Source organism: Corvus hawaiiensis, chromosome 23, assembly GCF_020740725.1.
Source record: "Corvus hawaiiensis isolate bCorHaw1 chromosome 23, bCorHaw1.pri.cur, whole genome shotgun sequence".
NCBI classification, from domain to species: Eukaryota; Metazoa; Chordata; class Aves; order Passeriformes; family Corvidae; genus Corvus; species Corvus hawaiiensis.
Window position 1 is genome coordinate 313,552 of NC_063235.1, and position 21,488 is coordinate 335,039.

A 21,488-nucleotide genomic window follows, 5' to 3' on the forward strand; every position below is an offset into this window, starting at 1 on the left:
CTGCCTTTGGAGCTTTGGGTTATCTCACATGCCAGACTGTTCAGAGGCTAAAATCAGAGCTTCCAAGACGTTAAAATCAGAGTTCCCAAGAGGACTGAGCTGAGTGTTTGTCAGCAGCCCCAAACTGCTGGAGAGCAGCCTGAGGTGGCTCAGCACAGAGCAGCTGTCCCAGCCAGGGCAAGAGGCCCTTCCCTCACGGACAAAAGGCCAGGAACCACCATGAGCTCCACTGACACGGCCTCCCCAGCCTGACAGCAAACCTCCCACACAGCAGGGACCTGGCCTTCTAGAGGAGAGGAGACTGAGAGGAAATCTCAACAGTACATATAAATATCTCCAGGGCAAGTGTCAGAGGGTGGTGCCAAACTCTCCAGCAGGGCCCAGCGACAGGAAAAGGAGCAACGGCCCTAAACTGAAACACAAGAAGTTCCACCTCAACATGAGGAAGAACTTTCCATGGAGGGCGGTGGAGCACTGGAACAGCTGCCCAGGGAGGGCGTGGAGTCTCCTCTCTGGCGAGTCTCTCTCTCAACCCACCTGGATGCAGAATTCCAAACCCACCTGTGTCCCGTGCTCTGGGTGACTCTGCCTTGGCAGGGTGGTGGAATGGATGATCTCCAGCCTCTCTTCCAACCCTGACTATTCAGTGATCTCCCACCAGCAGGGACAGTGGCCAGTTCCCCACTGTGCACATGTGAACACGCCACCGGGTGAAGTCTCTCTTCACTACCCTACGTCCTCCCTGGCATCAGCCACAGCTCCTGCCTGTCACAGTCACCCTCGTTACACAGGTCACCCTCTGCTCCTTATGACACCACCTGTGCTGCTCATGAACTGCTGCTGGGAGCTGCCGTGCTGGGACTCGGAGCAGCTCCGGCCCCAGAGCGTCCCCCTGCAGTGGCTCACTCACCCTTCTCCTCAAACCCCAAAGACTTTGGGAAAACTCCAGAATGTCCTTTGACTGATATGTGCCCTTTGCAGCACCTTATGTAACCTCTGAGCAATAGACAGCTTTTACCAATGTTTCCATTTATCTGACTTCAAATTCCTCCTCTGACCTCCTCAGCTGGGGGTTATGGATGCTCATTCAAAACATGTCCCTCTCACTTCTGCACACAGAGGTCAGGATTGCAGCAAGAAATGATAAATTGTCTATTTGAGCATGGCCAGGTTAATGAAATTATTATAATCACTCTTCCCTCCCAATCTTCCTTACCCTTTTTACTGCCTGTGCCAGGGGGCAGGAAGGAGATGCACCCTGAGCTTAGGGGTTTAACTCCAAACCTGAAGCTCCTCTTGGGTCATTTCACCCGACACAGACACCTATCCATGGGCTGTCAGACACCAGACACACCAGAGAATAGACAATCTAAACTGCTTTTATTTGCAAGAGCAGCGGAACCAGCCAATCTTGTCTGTCCTCTCTGAAGGAGGAGCTGAGTGCTCAAGGTCCAAATCCTGCCCAGAAGAGGAGCCAAGCTCTTTGTTTAAGCCTTGCTAAAGGGTTGCTGCCCTTTTGGAAATAGCTTATGAATGTTTTGGAAGTGGCAGCCCAAGAGGATGGGCTGAAATAGCAATACTTATATTGGAGCTGCCTCTTGAGTTTTCGGGTGGAGAGGGCAGAAAGCCAGACCCAAGACCTGCTATTTGTGCTGATGACCTGTGTCTCCAGACTGCATAAGACAGCTCTTTAAAATTGTTAAAAGCTAATTCAGTGAGAAATGCCTGTTCTGGCTCTCCACCTGCATTTTTATGTACTGATTTCCTGTAATTGCTAGCTGGAATAATAATAATAATAATAACAATAATTTTTAAAAAATCAATAGCTTTGCCATTTATTTGCGCTTCAGTCCAACCAAGCCAGAAAAATAACGAGGTTCGATCTTGAAAGAGTTCTATTAACTGCTGATATATCAAATACCTTTTCTTTTCTGTCTCATTTTTGAAACACAGCTTTAGATGCTAATTTGCACTCTGGAGTTTCATGAGAGCCAGAATTGGTCCTTCCACTCTTCTCTCAGAGCCTGATACCTGAAGGAGCAGAACAATGGCTGCAGAGGCAGACAAGGCAGCTGCATCCCCCTTGGGAAGACACTTTGGAAGAATCCAAAGAAGGGAGTTCACAGTACTGAACAGGCTGCCTGTCCTGAGCAAAGCCCTCATGTTCAGATGACATTTTTCACCACATTTTAGACCCTGGAAATCTGAGGGAAGAAGCCACAATAGCAGATTACTGAGGACTTGGGCTGGGAGTTTTAAGTTCACATTTTCCAGCTCTATTGGGATTTTAGGAGCTCAAAAAGGCTTAGTTCACCCTTGGGGGCAACAGCTGTGTCCCACTGACAGCCTTCACTCCTCATCCTGCCCTCTGGCTCCCAGGTGCTTCCCAGCTATGGGAAACCTCAATCCCAGGGATGTTCTGGTAACTCCAGTTAAAGCCTTACACTTCTCTGAAGAGGCAAAAACCTCTTCCACCTCCCTGACACCACCTTGCAGCCTGCACCAACCTCAAGTGGACACCGCTGAAATCTGGCAATTATCGAATCTGTCTGGCTGGATTTTTGCCTCCCTTATCTGAGGTCCCCCTGACTGCTTTTCCTCCTCAGTCCCAAAGACCTTTCCACAAAAATACACGGGAGGGCAGCAGGTATAAACCTGCAACTCCGCTTCAGCAAAAGGAACCAAGACAAGTGTCACGATGGCATGGAAGAGTTTTTAAACACAGTGCAAAGTTTAGCAAGGTGAGCCAGCAGTGTGGAAGGAAAAAAAATCAATTTAAAAGTACAGTTATTTTAAAGGCTTTTGTTTTGTTTCAGCTCACAGTGAGATTCCAGACAAATACACTGAACTGCAGTGAAACAAACAAAAGCTCACAGTCCTAAGGTTGAGAGAAGCACCTTCACACTGAGTCTGCAGGATGGTCCTAGCCCACCCAGGGGTTTGGCAGAGATGCTCTTTCATCTGTTAACACATTTATTTCTGTGGAGGGCACAGCCGGCTCCTCCCCAGAAGGACTAAGATTTGTATTAGCACACATAAACCCTTGATATGAACTTCTCTACCTTAATTCCAGCCTCACTAGCCAAGGAAATACGGATTTGCACAACTGTGAGGTGAATTTTAGAGAGGTTTTTAAAACGTCATGTGGAGGGGACACCAGATGACTGCACTCTTTCTCCCCTCTGTGCCCTCTGTGAGGCACTTCCCACATTCCTCTGGAACACACAGTTACCTGTGTGGACTGAAGGCTCTTCACTTAAATCTGTTAATGGAGCCACTGAAGATATTTAGTCTAAAATCCTTTCCAAGCCAGCTCTTCACAGTATTAAAAAAGAAATAAATCTTGTATTTTGCTGTGTGTTTTGTTTTAGCAGCACTGAGATGATCTTAAAGTAAACCACAGTTTCACCCGCCTGGCACAGATGAGGTGAACCACCCTCAAACAAAGCCTCTAGCAAAAAAAGGGTAGATAACAGCACCTGAGCAAGAACAATCAAAGAGATTCACCTACCAGTTTAAAGGCTCTTGCTGGGGCTGCTTGGGAATTAGTTTCTTCCAAGTATTTCTCCCATGAGAAGCCTTTGGAATCCTTGTATCCTGAAAAAACAGACTTAATATTTAGGTAAGAAAAGCCCCACATGTATTGTTACAAACAGCAAAAAGACAGCTCTGTGACACTGTAATTGGCACTTACAGTGGATGGATGGTGCTGGGAAGCAGCCTGTTTGCTCCTACCCACCTCCAGCACCCAGAGCAGCTCTATCTATGCCCCAGTTTTGGACTGGGCTTGAACCCTGGCGAGCTCATTTCTGTACAGCTTAATCAATTCTTGTTCTCTAGAGAAAGCTCCAATTAAGAACTAGTCAGAGGATTCTGTGATGTGCAACGGCATCACTAAATTAATTTCCTGTTTTATTAACTACTCTACATGTGAGTGCCTGTAAGACTGTAGAACCTTCTCCTCTCCTGCTGCCCGCTCACCCAGGCTGAGTGAAACCAGCAGCCTGGAGAGAAAAGGCTCCACGGGCGTGCTGCTCTAACAACACTGGGATGTCCCTCCCTGGCAATTACATTTAAGAAACTGCTCTACTTTTTTCCTCTTTCTATTTCAGTAATTTTTACCCCCAGGACGGGTTCCTTTTGGCAGTGCAGTGACTAAATGCAGAGCACAGTCTGCAAACCGCTGCACTGAAGTCCCTCAGCAGAGAGACCAGAACTGGCTGCAGGTTTTGTTGGGGGCACAGGAAATCCTGACATGAGCAGAGAACTGCAGAGCCCAGCCCTGCTGAACTTTCCAGGAGCAGGGACAGATGTGGTGCTGCTGAGAGGGAACGTTCACAACCCCTTCTACATCTACAGCAAAGGCACTGAGGCCAATGTCACCCGTGCAGAGGGGCCGTGCAGTGCTTCCCGCTCCGCTGAACCTGGAACGCAGTAAATACAGGAATTCTTGCTCCAGGGCTGTCAGTCTGACAAATGTCAGGCTTAATTTTTTTATGTTTGCTATTTTGAAGGTGAATGAGCACTTCTGAGGCCTGAAAACAACACTGGTTTCCCTGTATGTTCTGCCCTCTCTTATTTGCCAACATTCTCTTCATTTACGAAATTCCAGCCCAGCAGAAAGAGATGTGGCTTCACTTACTCCAGAAATTCCATCTAGGAAACCATTAGAGCGTGGTGCTAACAACGCCAAGGCTGTAGTTCAATCCCTCTATGGGCCATTCACTTAAGAGTTGGACTCAATGATTCCTGGGGGTCCTTCCAGCCCAGAGTACTCTGTGATTCTGTGATTTCCAGAAATTCCATCTAGGAAATCATGAAACTGATCCCTTCTTCTCCCAGCTCACCTTGAAGGAAATGCTGGAAATCCTTCTCACTTTTTCCCTTCTAAACTCAAATTCAATTATAAATTACCAAACCCTGTTCCATTTCTTGAAAGAACTATGAAACAACATAAATTGCAGTGGCAAAAAGCAGGAACAATAATATTGTTCAGGCAGTAAAGAGTTCTGAAGCAAACCTGGAACTTGCAAACATGTAATTATGTGGAAGATACAGTTTGCAGGTTTTTTGGCTGAGGCAGGAAGTAAGTCTCACTTGCAACCTACCAGGTGGTGTTGTCAGTGGGGTTCCAGTTTCTTGGCAGTAGCCGACAGGACGGATATATGGGCTGCTCGTTTCACACCTGAATCAAAGAGGGAAAGTTGGCACCAGTCAGATGGAAAGCAAAAAGAAAGGCAGGATTTCAAACGCTGTCTGATAGGTGTTTGCTGGGTGAGCAGATGCTTTCAGTGGGTGTGATCACGGTGTAGAAGACAAGCACTACCTCGTTAGAATGTGTAACACCAGGTTTTCAAGGCATTCAAGCTATCCCAAAAGAAAGGGAACTACAAAGAAAAATCTTGCAATGGTTTGGTTGGAAGAGACCTTAAAGCTCATCCAGTCCCATTCCCTGCCATGGCAGGGACACCTCCCACTGTCCCAGGCTGCTCCCAGCCCCAATGTCCAGCCTGGCCTTGGGCACTGCCAGGGATCCAGGGGCAGCCCCAGCTGCTCTGGGCACCCTGTGCCAGGGCCTCCCACCCTCACAGGGAACAACTCCTTCCCAATATCCCATCTATCCCTGCCCTCTGGAAGCGGGAAGCCATTCCCCATGTCCTGTCCCTCCATCCCTTGTCCCAAGCCCCTCTCCAGCTCTCTTGGAGCCCCTTCAGGCATCACAAGGAGTTTTCTTATTCCAATGCTTCCCAGACAGCTCAGGCCACCATCACTGGTTCTGCACTGAGCTGCCCAAATGGGAAGGGAACTACTGGGCTCTTTGTGAAAACCCCAAGTAATTATTCAGATGCCTAAAAACTGATAGAAGATCCCAACTTTAGTGCCAGCATTTAACATCTCAGCTATTACCCACAGATGAAGAGCAGAACAAAGCCAGTCTAGCTGCAGACATGTATCAGAAACAGAATCTTTTACCAGTAGTCGTAGCTCTCATCCCAGTTATCGAAATGGATCAGCAGCCGGTTTTCCACCATGTCCGTGACGGTGGCGACACAAACCAGGGACGGATTCTTCTTGTCCACTGCCTCCAGTTTCATTCCCAGACGAAACCCAGAAGGTGTGACAGGCTGAGGAACAGGACACCAGGAAAAGGAAATCAGCCACGTTCTTGGCCATTGAAATCCCCCTTACAAACTCCTTTGGCCCCAAAACCCACAGACCAAAACACACTACAGTTACTGCCAAGAGGTCTGCAGACAGGATTTCCATGAGTTCTGGCAATGACTGTTACTATTGCTAAAAAAGAGCTCATGTGGCTCAAAAAACAGCATTTCCAGGCACACCCACCACTGCAGACCCCCAGGCTGAGACCCCTTGCAGTGATTTGCTGAGGATAATGAGCACTGCACATCTTGTTTTACTGGTGGAAAAATTAGGAGAGTCTTCAAGGAGAAGTGACTGAGTGGGAAGCAGGGCAGAGCTGGGCCCTGATCCTGCTGGAGTCAGGGATTGTCCATGTGCAGCTTCCAATCCACCAGCTTGGTGTCATCACAGTAACATGAAACGGGACCAAGGAGTTCAAGGGAACTGAGGTTAACAACCACTGAGAAAGCACCAGTGGGGGAAGGATGACAAATGCTCAAGATCCACAGCCCCATAATAAATCCCATGGCACACATGAGCATGCTGCTGGAAACCAGAAATTATTTTGGAAATGATTAAATTAGAGGAAAGTGACACAAATATCTCGATTGTAGGGGCACAGCAAAACAGACGGTTGTAATATATTTAATAAATGGTTCAGTAAATCTTTTCCTCCAGCATTAAAGTGGAAGGGAAATACAAATTCTTTCTCCGGAAAGTCAGTGACTGGGGAAAGGAAGAAAAATTGTACTAGTTTTCCTTCTTAAAAATAAAACACAGCAGGAAGTAGTTTGCATCTGATTGTACCGTGGTTGTACCTCTGACATGAGCATATTAAAACCACATAAATATTCTGGTCAAAACTCACTTAGCACCAGACCTACTGAAACCCTTTCTATTACATAGCACCACTTACACTGCTGAGGGTCTTAAAAAGGCTTTTCGGAGCTGCTTGAGCTTTGCAGTTCTTCAGATAGGAAGTCCAATTAAATTCTCCGTCCTTGAAACCTAGGAAGAGAAAGAAAAAGATTGTTTTACATGGCCCTGGTACAACCTGGTGGGTTTTTCAGAAATGGAAATTACCTGGAAAGAATATGAACTTTGCATGATAACTGCCCTGCTATGATCTCCAGGGGCTGTGCATTTCAGCTAAACCAGCTCTCTCTTTTTCACCATAATGGCCAATCATTAATCTCAACCTTCAAATGTTTCTAGGAAATTGAATGCAGGAAAGACTTGAACGCGGGAAAAAAGCAAGTTCTGAAGCCCAGAGAGACATCCAATCCAGAGCTTCTAACGTGACTAACAATGTCAATCTTTGGGAACATCAAAGAGAAGGTATTTTGCTCTTTTGTGAGTCACTGTGTTAGTTAAACCTCTTCCCTTTAGCCCCTCAGATCAAGTTCCACGATGAAATCAACACTAAAAATGAAATATGCAGAGCCAGAACATCTAGTTCTTAGTAGAATTTATGGTTTCTTGTGCAGCTCTCTATTTTCTTTCATACCTTTAGGAGGGAGCAGCTTATGGCTTGTTTTTTCACACCAGCCCACAGGATGGATGTCTGAGGAATCAGCATTACACCAGAAGTCGTAGCACTCTGGGTAACCATCGAAGTGCAGCCGCATCCTGTACCCCTGGACCTACCGTGAGAGAAGCTCCGATTATCACCAAGGGTCACAGAGAAGAAGGAAAATCACTAATAAAACACCCCCTCACATTTGCACTTACAGAGAAAGTAAATTAGGATCTCGTTTATTCCTCCGAAAGTCTAGTTGTATTTTAACTCATCTGCTCTCCCAGTTTCCACGCTCCTCTTTCCCCACTTCAAACAGCTGGAAATAGAACTGGTCAGTGGAACCTCCCTGGGCTCCTGCTCCATGCCATGCACAAGTTCCTGGGGTACAAAAGCAGCCCCAGAACTTTCATGCCTATACCAGATCAACCCAGATTTCACATAACTGAAGCTGCATTAAAGCATTCGGACTTGTTTATATTTACTAAATCTTAGGGCCTCATGACATTGTTCTTTTTCATATTTGTTCACTACAGGTAATTAATAGGTTTGCTATTCTTAGTTCCAAGTGCAAAAATCTGACAGTAGGATTTCAGGCAAAGATCTTTAATCACGTAACATCATTCCTTCAGTGTCACCTTGAACTCCTACCATCAATTAACTAATTAAAGTACTCCAAGTACTAACTAACTAAAGTTTCTACTTACTGAAAAAAAAATCTAAATGCACATGGGACTTTTGGAGTCAAAGACAAGAAAAACAACTGACCTCAGCCACTGTGAGAACACAGACTCGAGAGGGGTGCTCAGGATCCACCCCTTCCAATTTCATTCCAACTTTAAATCCATTTCGGCCTTGTGGGAATGATTGATACTGTGAGGGGGGGAGAAACATTTGTTTTTAATTCTTAAGGACAAAATCTATTGCAGAGCAGTCATCAGATACTTAAGGCTTCAAATTTTTATATTTCAGGCTTCAAATGTTCAACTTAGAGAAGAAAATCCCATCCCCAAGTGATTGCTGCTCCAACAGACAGGTGCAGGCTCAGGGATCAGTAACAGCACCATCACAGTATTTCACATTTACTCGTTATTCTAATTAATCTCTCAAAAACACCGAACTGTTGCAATTAGCTATGAACACATCTTTGAGCAGATGTAGAAATGAGCTCTTCTCAAACACAAAAGAATCCCCTTCCCAGCTCAATGCAGAACCAAAGAGCTGGGAAAGCTACAATCACCATGTGTCAGTCCAGACTCTCCCCAAAGGTAACTTGCCATCTTCAAATGGTGAAAGGGACAAGGCAGGCTTGATCTGCAGCCCAGTTTTACAGTTACTCCAGAAAGCATTTGTGTTTTTCATTTATCTGTAGTCTCAATCCAAGTGAAACAGTTGAAACACAGTAAAAGTTTAAAAGCAACCTGAATTGGGACTGCAAATGACCCAGTGCAGGACCAGACCTTCCTTCTAAGCTCCCTCTGGAAGGACCAACAGCCCTGGGCTCTGAAGAGCTCACTGGGAGCTGCACATTTAACTGAGCTGCAGAGGCAGCTTCAGCAAGGCTGAACTCAGCCTCTGGCACCTCCACTGTGACTGACACCAACGCCCACCCTCCCTCCAGGCACTCGCTGAGTGAACCTGCCCCACTCTCTGAGCCAAGGGACTCAGGGTTGTCCACAGGGAAAGGCTGGGAGGGCTGTGGTACCACCACAGAGGACATGTGACAGACACTAGGCTGTCCCTCTGTCCCTCGCCAGCAGCCCCTGAAGTTGTCCAACAGCCAGAGCAGAGCAGATCGAAACAGCTGCTGGTTATTTGTGAGATTCAACAGCGATTTTTACACCCTGGATTGTGATGAGACCCCCAGGGCAAATGCCTGTTTCCCCCGGGCAGAAAACAAACAGTTATTGCCTACTTGTACCAAAACAACTCAGAAATGCAAGTGCTGCCTTGAGGGTGGTCTCCAGTCCCACCTCCACTGAGAATCAATCCTGTGATTGCCAGTAATCCTGTGATGTTGCCTGAGAAAAACAGAGCAAGAGAGCGAAAAAAGCTGCCAACCTCTCTGAACAGCTTTTGGGGAGCAGCTGGCATCTGTTCTTCTTCCAAGTAGGAAGACCAGTTCCATACCTTCTTCTTTCCAGGAAGCACTAATTAATCAAAAACAAAGAGGAAATCAACATTTCTCTCTGATGCCTCCTGCTCTTCTCCTCCTCCTCTCTTCTCCTTCTCCTCCCACGTTTGCTGTGGCACCGCAGAAGAGGCAGTGTTACTCAACTTTTGAGGAAAGGTAGGAATTCCAGCAACAGGAAAACCGTGCTCATTCCTCAGGAAATGAACATTTATTGTACCACAGGTCAAATGAACTGCGGCACCTGGACTGCTGGCAAGCTGCCCATGGAAAGGTGCCACGGGAAAGTCTGGACAAGACAGAGTAACTTAAAATTGTGGGAATTAATTCCTCCTCCTGACACTTCACAGAGGAATAAGGGGTTAAATATAAAATAACAGGCAGCACAGAGAGGCATATAATGGCAGCTAAAATAAGCCTAAAATAAAATAAGTGAAAAACCAAGTGAATTTTTGCTCAGTTCACAAGATTTTTTTTTTTTAATATATACACACACATATATTTATAGCCTCCTAACAACACAATGCATCTACCAGAGAGGCAGCTCCCAGATGATGAAAACAACTCGGATTCATTCTGGTAGAATCACAGTCATACACACAGAAAATTACATTCTAAATGTGTATTAAAACTCTCCCCCCAGTTGTATACTAACTAATCCCTGATTTAAGGTATATAATACGTTTAACTCATAGTCTAGAGTCAATCATGTTGTTCCCTATTTATTTTCTACTTAGCACTGTAGGCTGTGGCTGAAGCTCTCCAAAGTCAATGGAAAAAAGATTCTTATCGTCTTCAGTGAGCTCTGGGTGAAGCTGACTCCTTCCAGATCCTCACCCTGTGCCCATCATGCAGGCAAATCCAGGATATTCCTGCTACTACATCTCTGGAGCTGACTGTGCTAAGAGGGTTATGTACCTAATAAGCTGTTCTGAATGTGAAATGAGCTCTACTGTCCTTTCCTCTTCTGTTTATTATTATTCACTTTATAATAGCTACTAAAAAAAAAATCTATAAACATTAAAGAAAAGAGACTATGAGCTTAGCTCACCTTGTTTTATTGGTTTAGTGTTTCTGCGGCTTTTCATATTATTTGATTTATTCTTCTCCTAGACACAGATACGTTAAAAAGAAGTTTAGCAAGATTGTTTTTCCCTCCCTCTGATCATCTCACCATGCAGGTACAACACGGATGTAACAGGTAACTAACAGGACTATTAGCCAGCATTGCTGTCTCTTGAACAACCCTGCAAGAACATCAGGAGGGAATGTTACACAGATAACGCTGATCTTGGTATCCCAAAGTGCTGTACAAGTTATTTCATATAGGCTACTGAAGTTCACTTAAATGTGGCTGCTGAAGAGCACAGGACCAAAATCTCCATTATAATACAGAGGATTTGCTTTCTGCAATGCAGGATCTGCTGCTCACGTCAGCAGCCTCCCTGGAACACTCCTTTTTCCTTTCCCTTTCTTACGTCCATCTATGCCAGGGAATGGATACGGGGGAAAAAAGGAATCTATGAAGCCCTAAAGGAAGCAGAAGCTTCAAGTAACTCCTGTCACAGATGAGCACCCCAGACAATGTGGTCTCCCTGTGTCACACTCCGAGCCCGACTGTCGTTCCCGTTTCTTCTGTGCATTTGCAAACTGGGGTTTGATTCCTCCCAGGCAGTCATTTCTCAGAGCAAACCAAAAAAAGGCAAAATGTGCCAAAGCTGCCTGCCAAACATCCCCCAGAAGGGACAGGGGGGCAGTTTCTAATGAGGACGAGGAGAAGGGGGAAAAGAGAGACCGCAAGGACTTCTGAAAACATCCATCCCTTAAAACATCTCACCCACATCACAGAGAAAAGCTGAGCAAGACGATGAGTTAAACTGCTCATGACAGCAGAGCTGCAGCTTTATTGCCCACAAACACCTACCCCAGTGGGTCTGCTGTACAGAGCCCTGCATTATGTGAACAAACATAAAATGGCTCAGAGAGGCTCTGATGGGTGGGAGCAGAGCACAGGGGGGCACAAAGGGCCCCAAGAGGGAGTCAGGGGCTGCAGGAAACTGAAGGGAAGATCAGCTCAGGACTGAGGTACTGCTATTTATGCACCATTAATACAGGTTTCAGGTGGTGCAGTGAGAGTACATGCAAGTAATAAAACCCAAACAAACCCTGTGGTTTGACACTGATCTTCAATATCATACAACAGTATCTGAGTGCAGCTGTTCTGGAGACGTGTGGTTTTATTACTGTGAACTCCTGACTTTCACTTCACCTGAGCAGTTCATTCACCCCTGGGACTCCTCAGAACAGATATTCCCATCACTGATGCAAATCAGGATCAGACCCAGACCATTCCCTGGGTACAGAACAACCTCCCTCAGCCCAGTCTGCACTGCACAAGGAACGCTGAGACAAACAACTGCCCCTGCTTTTCACAGCTCTCTTTAAAGGAAGCACATACAGCCTCATTTACCTCATCCTCATATGCATTTTCCTCCTCATCCTCTGAATCCAGAGGCAATCTTCTCTTCCTCCGGAGACGTCTGACAGGTCTGCCAGCCTCAGTCACCTGACAGCCACTGCTGGTAGTAAGATTTCCATTATTTCCCGTTTCTGCAATCATCTGGAATGTCTCTGATATCATTAAACATCCAAAATTAAAAACAATATCAAATTAAAAGTGCAACATTATTCCTGCAGTGTTCCCAGTGTCTCTGAACCTCTTGGAATGAGGAGGCCTGGGCTGAGGACCTGAGGAAATGAATGGTGTCTGCAGGATTTCCTGGATATAGAACTGTAACACTTGGTCTGATGGGTTCATTCTACTCACAGCAACTCCATGTTCCCTTTAAAGGCTTTCAAACAAAAAATGGGAAAAATCTGGGGTTTCTGTACCTCTCCCTGTGCTGCTGGGAGCCCGTTTGAGTACAAATCTTTCCATTCTCAAAGCAATCCATTTGCTCACAGGTTTGGGAATCAGAGCAGGGCACGGCTTGTCTGGGCACTGCAGAAGCAAAGAAAAAGACAACTATTACATTAAAATGTTACAACACCTTTCAGGAAATGAGTTGTATCAAAGTCCTTTACAAACTTTCATTAACTGACACTCAGTATCCCATTGTGAGGGAAGTAATTATCATCTGTGTGCTGCCACACTGCCTCAGTAGGGAAAACCCCCTTTTATTTGTAATGTTTTAATTTCGGAGCACTGGTCTCCAACAGTACTCTCAGGCACATCTTGGTTGACTTGATGATCTTAAAGGTCTTTTCCGACCTTAATGACTCTGTGATATTATCTATGAAGAAGCTCTACTGAATAGTGAGTAATTTAATCAAAGGAAACTGGTGATTTACAAAGTGATGCTGAACAGCCTGAAGGACTGACCGGGGGAAGAGTGACCCACGTTGCAGCAATCTGTGGAGAACTGCTGCCCGTGGGATGGACTCACACTGGAGAAGTTCATGAAAAACTGTCTCCCACTAGAGGAATTCCCTGCTGGAGCAGGGAAGGACTGACTCCTCTCCCTGAGCAGCGACAGAAACAACCTGTGAACTGACCATAACCCCCACTCCCATCTCCCTGTGCCACTGAGGGGAGGAGCTGGGAACAAGGGAGGGGTTTGACACCCTCCAGCACAACCCTGCATATACATGGCCTGTCCTGCCAAGGACATCACAGGAAATCCAGATGCAGAACTAGAAAACCCCTCCAGACACACACAGGGCAGCTTTGGAAAAGGAATGATACGTGGCAGACTTCAGACATTCATCCTTGGAGCCTAAAACAGAGGTCATGAAGGAACACTTTACTGGTCCAGATAAAATTATTAAAGTGTGTTAAATAGTGTCACTGTGCATATTTTATTATTCCTGACCTGCAAATGCAACCAAGCATCAAAAAAAAAAAAAAAACACAACAAAACCAAAACAAAACTAAAAAAACACCTTTCTAATGAGCAAATAGCTGCAAAGATTACTCACTCCTTGATCTTCTTTACTGTCTGCATTATGGAGCTACTGAACTCCAGAATGAAAGAGGCAAGTCAAAGGTGGTTGCATTTCCAAGCTCTACTCCAAAGCTTTTATTCCAAGCACTTCATTAGTCTGAGATCTTTTCTGAGCAATCTGCACTTCACTGAAACCTCAGTCTGAAAGCTTTGGTTCCTTCTGAAGCAGGGCTCCTTGTTGAATGGAGAAGCCCTTTCGTCTTCTACTGTGCGCGCTTCCTGGCCTCGGGATCCTGCCTCCACACCCTATCAAAGCTTCATCCTAAGCGTTCTTCCCGCTCTTTATCTAAAGTTTGTATTTCTTAAAGCTTCAAAGATGCTGGACTTGCTTCTGAAAGGCTCCCATCCTCCTCTGCAGCCCCAAGGAGACAGAGCATCATTTCCATTTCAACACAAAGAGAAACATCCCATTTTGAAGAAATGATAGTTCTAAGTGACTCAGCTTCCTGCAGGATTCCATCCCATTCACTTCCCTCAAACTCTTTAGGAGCAGCAGCATCCCGGTGCAGACTCCAGGGGCTCCGTGCTGTGTCTGATGGGACAACTCAGTCTCATGGCAGAAGGTCAGTGCAAGGAGCATCTCCAAGCTCCACATGCTGTTCCAGAGTTCCCGTGCCCAGGAGCTGGGAAGGTGCCCGTGGCACTGTAGGAGCAGAGGACTCCGGGGCAGTGATGCTCCTGCACACGAATGAACAGTTCTGCTTCTGCCCAAACCGGTGCAGACAGAGCTGGGGCTCCCTCCTGCCACAATCTCACAATGTTCCTGCGGCCAGGGGAGCTGGGGAAGCCCAACCCCAGCCCCAGAACACCTACATTTGTACTAGAAAAACAACGAGCACCAGCAGGTGCGGAACTTCTGCAGCCGGTGTCCGTGTTCAGGGTCACAGAACACATTCACACCCCCACGGCTGCAGGGAGAGGCAGGAATTGGACTAAATGAGCCTTGTGTCCGTGGTATTGGATATATTAATATTTGATGTAGCCTTGTACATCTATAAACGTTTGTTTGTAGCAAATGTTTGGATGCCAGTTTCAACAAGGGCAAACCCATCCCTTTTTAGATGTTATTCTTTGCGTTCAGGCTTTAAAAATAAAGAAGCTCAAGCACCAAGACTATTTACAAAGCTCCCTCGGGGAGAAGGAGTTTGGAAGGTACTTGGACAGAAGTAGTTAACTTGGATAATTTACTTCAAACTGGGCCAGGAAAACTGTCAAAAATAACAATGTAGAAAATAATCTTGAACTTAACCAGAGAAGACCTGATAAAATAATCGGTCTTTCTCATCTGCATTTTATAAATCCAGTAAAACCCACAGAAAAATATAATAAAGAAATGGCTTTTCTTATAATGCTCCCTATCAGTAAAATCTACAATAAAATCAAGACAACCCAATAAAAGGAAGCAAACAGTGCAATTAAAAAGAGAGCAGAAACTAACTTGAAACACTTCGACAAACCACAGTCAGGCTCGAACATTCCTCATTCGTCCCAGTTCGTGATTTCTTTTCATCTTTAGCATTTTAAGCCTCAGAAACATTAAGGCAAAAGAAGATACTGCAAAACTGAGATGAGTCATTCAGTTCCAAGTTGCAGATTCGGATTTACAAAATGATAAATGATTGCCATATCTGGCAGAGATAATGGAGCCTAATTAATATGCTCCCACCCAGACCTCAATGCTTTATCTTTAGACACGGAATCCACAGGAAGAGGTCAGAAATACTCAGGGTTTGATCTCATTTCTGCCCCTGAACCAATGCAGCCTTGGGAAACCACCTCATTGTTACTGTAAAAAGCCAGCTTTGGCTTTTAACATCCATCTTACCTTCATTAGGAGACCAAAAATTAAAAAAAAAAGGAAGAAAAAAGGGCACAAGTTCACACAAACTAAGGGTGAAGGCTGAATGGGTGGATGGGGGTTCACTCTACTTCCATAAACACCATCAGACTTAATGGGAAGAGAAACATTTCAACAGAAATTCCATTTCAGGTGCTGCCAGGATCATTTCCAACGACATGAGAACTTCAGTGTCTCTCTCTGGTGAGGAATGCAATGGTACAATAAACCCAAAGACTGTAATCAATAATAACATGAAGTTTGCAGCCCTTCTGGCTGAGCTTCCATGGACTAGGAGGTGAAATCCCATTCAAGAAGCAGCTGGCATCAAGAGAACCATCTGATACTGTGCTGCTCTGGGAATAACCTACAAATCACCTTTCTGCCCTGAAACAGGGCAGGAGCTGAGCAAAGCTGCTCCTCTCACTCGGAGCGAGCTGGCTCTGAGAGCTCTGTGCATTCCCCGTCTCCTGGGAGCTCCGCAGCAGTGTCTGACACCCGACGTGTGACATCTGCCAGGCACTCCTGTGCCACCAGAGAGGAACAGAGCTGCAGTTTAAACAGAAACACACAAAACCCATCGGGACTCCTTGCAGCACAACTAAACTGGTCTCAGAACTGCTTGGAATACTCAGGAGCTCAGACACAACCACCTCACCTGCACTTTGTTGTGACGGTGACAGATGATGCTTTACTTATCCATCAAAACCTGTTACTCACCTCAGGCAAGTAATATTTTGCAAGGCTGAACTAATACCGTTACCAAAAACAACCCCAGCCTCACCTCCAGGAACCTCATCAGTCAGGGACTGAAACGAACCTTCAGAGCCTGCAATGGAATTGTACCAATGCCTCAAGAGAAAGTGTCAATGGCCACCGGCAAGCATTTAACGGCGCGAAGAGACTGTCTATGTCAGTGAACGGGAAAAAAAGACAAAATTCAGAATTGAGGAATTCCAAGCTCCACCGATTGCACTTCCTACTAATTTTTGTTTCTCATGAAGAGAGAAAAATTGTAACTACAAATCAAGGAAAATGTTGCTCTGAAAGATTAGAGGTGGAAAAGGGTCTAGGAAGGGAGAGGGATGCCTTAGCTGGTATGGAGAAGAAGCCAACACTTTGTGTCTCAGTTCTGCCACAGGACCACAAGATGAAGCACTTGGGTTTTTAGGAGTTTGTCCACCTCATTTGTACAACAGAGCCCTTCCAAGCTTCCCCTAAGCACACAATAACATATGGATTATGGTAGGTGCTATTGCACGGGCAGAGAATAAACAGCACCATGGCAATGTGACCTCAATCAGCTCATAAGCTCACACAGCAAAATTGTGAGTTTACTCTGAACCATCAGCTCATCCTAGAACGAAGCCCAAAGCAGTGTTTGAGCTTGTGAGCTGCTCATCTTGGTTTGCTGACACAGCTGTGTCAAACACACACACACGTATCTATTTCAGCAGTCGAAAGAAAAGCACTGGCACAAGCTGTGGCTGCAGAACGTGTGCCCCTCCCACACCCAGCCCCTCTCCCTGCCGAGGCCAGCTGGCATTCCAGCATTCCCATGGAGCACCCGGATCAGCACACCTGACAGTGCTGCCTCATGTCGTGTCTGACTGCCCCCCTTTGCTGCCTGTCCCTGCAGGTTTATGTGACACCGTGGTGGCCGTGTGGCAGCAGCTCCTCTCTCCTGTCCTTACGGGCACTCTGTGCCACGCTGGACAGCATTCCGACCTGATCCACACAGAATGGGAGGGATGCAAAAGAAGGCACAAAACCTTATTTCATGCCCACAGAGTTAATGCTTTCTGGTCCTTTATGGAACGTGAGGAGCAAAAACGGAGGGTACCTGCAGTTTTATGGCTTTCATTAAGAGCCTTTGGTGCTGAGCTGCTTTCCCCAACTCTACTCCTGCTTGGGAAGAACAGTGGCTCTGGGGAGGACACCCGGCCACTGCCCGAGCCCTGCACAAACCTCACACTTGACGGGGCTCAGCTGGGATCCCCAGGAACGTCTCCTCCAGGCCTGAAACCACAGAGCTGCTAATCCCGGTCCCTGGGAATCACTTGTAACCACTGTAACACTTAAACACACTCTGAACATCACCTCTGAACATCACCCAGAAATCACACACTTTACAAACCTTCACTCTCCACGGGTGACCCAAAGTAGAATCACAGAATCCTGGAATGGTTTGGGGTTGGAAGGGACCTTAAATCCCATCCAGTTCCACCTCCTGCCACAGGCAGGGACACCTTCCACTATCCCAGGTGGCTCCAAGCCCCATCCAACCTGGCCTTAGGTACTGCCAGGGATCCAGGGGCAACCACAGCTTCTCCGGGCACCCTGTGCCAGGGCCTCCCCACCCTCACAGGGAACAACTCCTTTCCAATATCCCACCTAAACCTGCCTCTGTCAGTGTGAAGCGTTCCCCCTTGTCCTGTTGCTCCAGGCCCTCATAGTCTCTCTCCAGTTTTCTTGTAGGCTCCGTTTAGGCACTGGAAACCTGCAATTAGGTCACCTTGAAGCCTTCTCTTCTCCAGGCTGAACAATCCCAATTCTCTCAGCCTTTCAAAAAGTTTAAAAGCTACAGCATAAATAGGGTTGTCAAAACAAATCCTGTGTGATTCATGAACACAACCTCTACCCGTTTGCTTAGCTCTACCATGCATTTATCCCATCACTTTGCTGGATTCAATCAGAAATTAAAAAAACAAAACAAAACAACCAGGAGGTGAGCCAAAAGATGCTACACCTAATAATAAAACACCCATTCCTTGGGGGTAAAGCATTTTACCAGTAAATTGAACCATTCTCTGGAAGATAATCTGCCAAATTCAGCAAAGCAGGTCTGCCCTCACACCTCACCTGTGGAGCACGGTGAGTGATGCTAATTAGGAGAAACAGGGTTTGGTCAGATCTCTGCTGGCCTTGGCTGCTAATTGATTCCACGTGCAGGAGCCTGCAGCTGCCAGCCTTCCCTAACAAGCATGCACTTGGTCATTTTCCCCACAAGTCTCCAATCTAATTTTTCATCCCACTGTGGCTCCTTCTTCCCACTCTTCTGCCCATGCAGCACAACTGGAGGGCTTGAGGAAAGGCTGAAGTAGATTAAAAACTACAGAAAATATGAGAGAGAGGTAACAGCGTGGGGAAGAACTGACACTGCAACTCAGGAATCACCTTGTTATTTCACAGAGAGACTATAAATGCCCAGAGTAAACACTGCTGTGGGTCAATCTCGTTTTGATCCAGTTTATCTATATTTTCTTGATATTCAAACTGTGCAATTCTGAGAATGGGATTTAGGCCTCCAAAACACTTTCCTTTGCAGAGGTGGCATGGACTGGAACATGGACACTCCACACCTTATCCTCTGACAACACTCACAGTGGGATTGTTGGGGTGTCCTGTGCCAGGAGTTGGACTCGATGATGCCTGTGGGTCCCTTCCAACTCAGGGTATTCCATGATTTAGTGATCTCCATCACCACCCTGTGAGAATCTGATCCCATGTCCCAGTATCAGGCTTGCAGCACATGGCATCTCTCAGAAAATGCCAGCACTCATGGAAAAGGACAAGGGGGTTACACTGAAACTTCACCCTCAAATCCACATCCCCCAACACCAATGGAATATATTGTCATACCCAGAAGTATCTCCAGTAAAAGCTTTGCATGAAGATAAAGTGAGATAAGAGCCAGTGAGACCTTCTCCTGCAGATAAACCAACACAATTTTAAGCATATTTTCAAGTAAGACTACAGACACTGCTCTAAATAAATTCAAGATGCTACTTTTAAAAATCAGTGTAAAAGCCTTAAAATTTCAGTAAATAAAGAACTGGTAATAAAAGTGCTGACAAACAGCACGGCTGAGGCAAGGAAAACACACCCTGGGTCCTGAGGAGTCAGTGGGGCAGGAATGGTCTGCAGAGCACATCTGGCTGTACCCACTCATCCTCCTGCCACTTGCTCATTATGGAATGAAACCCCTGAAGACAGAATAAATCGCCTCTGGCCGAGAGAAACAGAGCTGGCCCTGCACAACCTGCCCAGCAGTTGTACCCAGTTGTCCTCAGCAGCTCAAATTTGGCTCTGATTCCACCCTGGCACTCACCGGGAATTACAATTCATTTTACACACGTTCAGCTTTAATGGGATTACTTGCAGTATAAGGTGCAATAATTTTAGGGTAAAGCTAGTGCACAGAGGCCAAAAACGTCCTCTGTTTTAACTGCATCTGTAATTACTTTATAAGACTACAATCCAGCAAACTACCCTGGGGACTCCTATTAATCATTATTACATATCTCCCATTGTCAAGCAGGAATACTCGCTCAGGAAAAGACTGTTCCCATCCTCAAAAATGTATAATCTGAGTAGATTATAGATCATAAAGTGAGGAAGCAAAATGCTGATGAGACCATGTCGGACTGTACTTAATTGCTGTGTAGGAAGGAAAGTTCGAAGCACCAAGTCCCTGTTTTCCCTCCTTTTTACTTCTGTTCTACTATATAACAGAATGCAAACCAATAAGGTCTTACAACTTGGCACAAAGTATCAGAGCTCTTTATCCCTTAATCCCAGTTACAGGCCATTTTTTAAAATTTATCTGGGCAGTAACTGAATAAATTAAACGTTTTCATAGCATAAATCTAATCTGATTCCTTGCGGCACCAGGAGTCCATAAAACTGTCCTAATCCCTTTCTCTTGACACCAAGCATCACTCAGATTGTCCCACACCGATCCCTATCCGCAGCCGATCGATACTTTTGAAGGATTACATTTATCCCTCTATTTATTCAGCACCGACTTCCCCTCTCAAAATCCCCATTCCATTAGTTCTGCACTTTGAATTTGCTGCCAGAAAGTTTGATGATTTTTTTGGTTTTGTTTATCCCGTCATGTAAAATCTCTGTTTTCAAACTTAAATCTTTCTGGTTTTGGGGAAGTCTCCAATAACTGTTTCTACTGCACTGGATTTACGTGTTTTTTAATATTATTGAGTTGTCACAGCCCCGCGGAGTTTCACCGGAGCGGCGCCCAGGCGGGATAACCGCGATTTTCTCCACCAATTCTTGCGTCAAAATTGGGCAAAGGCCACCTCAGAAACTTTCTGACTGTGCCCCGCAGCGTGCGAAGAACTTCAACCCGCGTTTTGCCCGCGTTTCGCCGGGTTTGCGGTGGTTTGGCCCCTTTTGGGGTTTAAACGCACTTTCCGCGCCGCGGCGGCCGCGGCAGCCCCGACCCGGCGCCGCCATTTGCGCTCCCGGCGCCCCCCCCCCCCCCCCAAGATGGCGGCGGCGCCCCCGCCCGGGCCCGCGGGCCCCCCGCCCTCACGCGCTCACCGCCGGCCCGGCCCGGCCCCGCCGCCGCCGCCGCCGCCGCCGCCGCCGCCGCCGCCGCTCCAGGGCCTCGCGATGGAGCTCGGGCAGCGCTGCGAGCCCCGCGGGCCCCCGAGCGCATGCGCGGCCCCGGCCCGGGGGAGGCGGCGCTGGGTGGGGATGGGGGTCGGGAGCGGGGTGGTACTGGGCTGTGGGTAGCGGTAGATGGGGTACTGGATACGGGGTCCTGGGACGGGGAGGACCTAGGACAGAACTGGCACTGGGGTAGGGCTGGTACTGGGACGGGAATAGGCATGAACTGGGACGGAGCCGGCAGTGGGAGGGGGCGGCCGTGGGGCACTGGGAAGGGGCAGTGGGTGCGGGAGGCGTGAGGGGCACAGCCCCACTCGCAGTGCTGCTCCCTCAGCCGGCCGGGTGAGGCCTGGGCACGGCCGCGGGCGCTGGGGCACATTCATGGCTGAGATGGAGATTTGGGAAGGGGAGATTTGGGAAGGGGAGCTGTAAATCGCCATTGCCGCC

General features: G+C 46.8%; 1 protein-coding gene across 8 annotated transcripts in view; it reads right to left on the reverse strand.

Annotated features, from left to right (window-relative positions):
- LOC125337367 (lethal(3)malignant brain tumor-like protein 3) overlaps window positions 1-21,070 on the reverse strand; it is a 39,925-nt gene extending 18,855 nt beyond the window's left edge. The window contains exons 1-11 of one of the 8 annotated variants that reach the window (XM_048327012.1): window positions 20,973-21,070; window positions 12,681-12,789; window positions 12,259-12,367; window positions 10,840-10,897; window positions 9,719-9,807; window positions 8,426-8,530; window positions 7,649-7,784; window positions 7,058-7,149; window positions 5,974-6,125; window positions 5,109-5,185; window positions 3,512-3,597 (exon numbers count right to left, since the gene is read on the reverse strand). In XM_048327012.1, coding sequence (XP_048182969.1) covers window positions 3,512-3,597; window positions 5,109-5,185; window positions 5,974-6,125; window positions 7,058-7,149; window positions 7,649-7,784; window positions 8,426-8,530; window positions 9,719-9,807; window positions 10,840-10,897; window positions 12,259-12,367; window positions 12,681-12,742 — 966 coding nt within the window. In that variant the 5' untranslated portion in view covers window positions 12,743-12,789; window positions 20,973-21,070. Of the gene's footprint in view, window positions 1-3,511; window positions 3,598-5,108; window positions 5,186-5,973; window positions 6,126-7,057; window positions 7,150-7,648; window positions 7,785-8,425; window positions 8,531-9,718; window positions 9,808-10,839; window positions 10,898-12,258; window positions 12,420-12,680; window positions 17,849-20,972 lie in introns of those variants that run through there. The other 7 variants (XM_048327010.1, XM_048327011.1, XM_048327013.1 and 4 more) reach the window with 7 other exon arrangements.
- Between the last annotated feature and the right edge of the window lie 418 nt (window positions 21,071-21,488).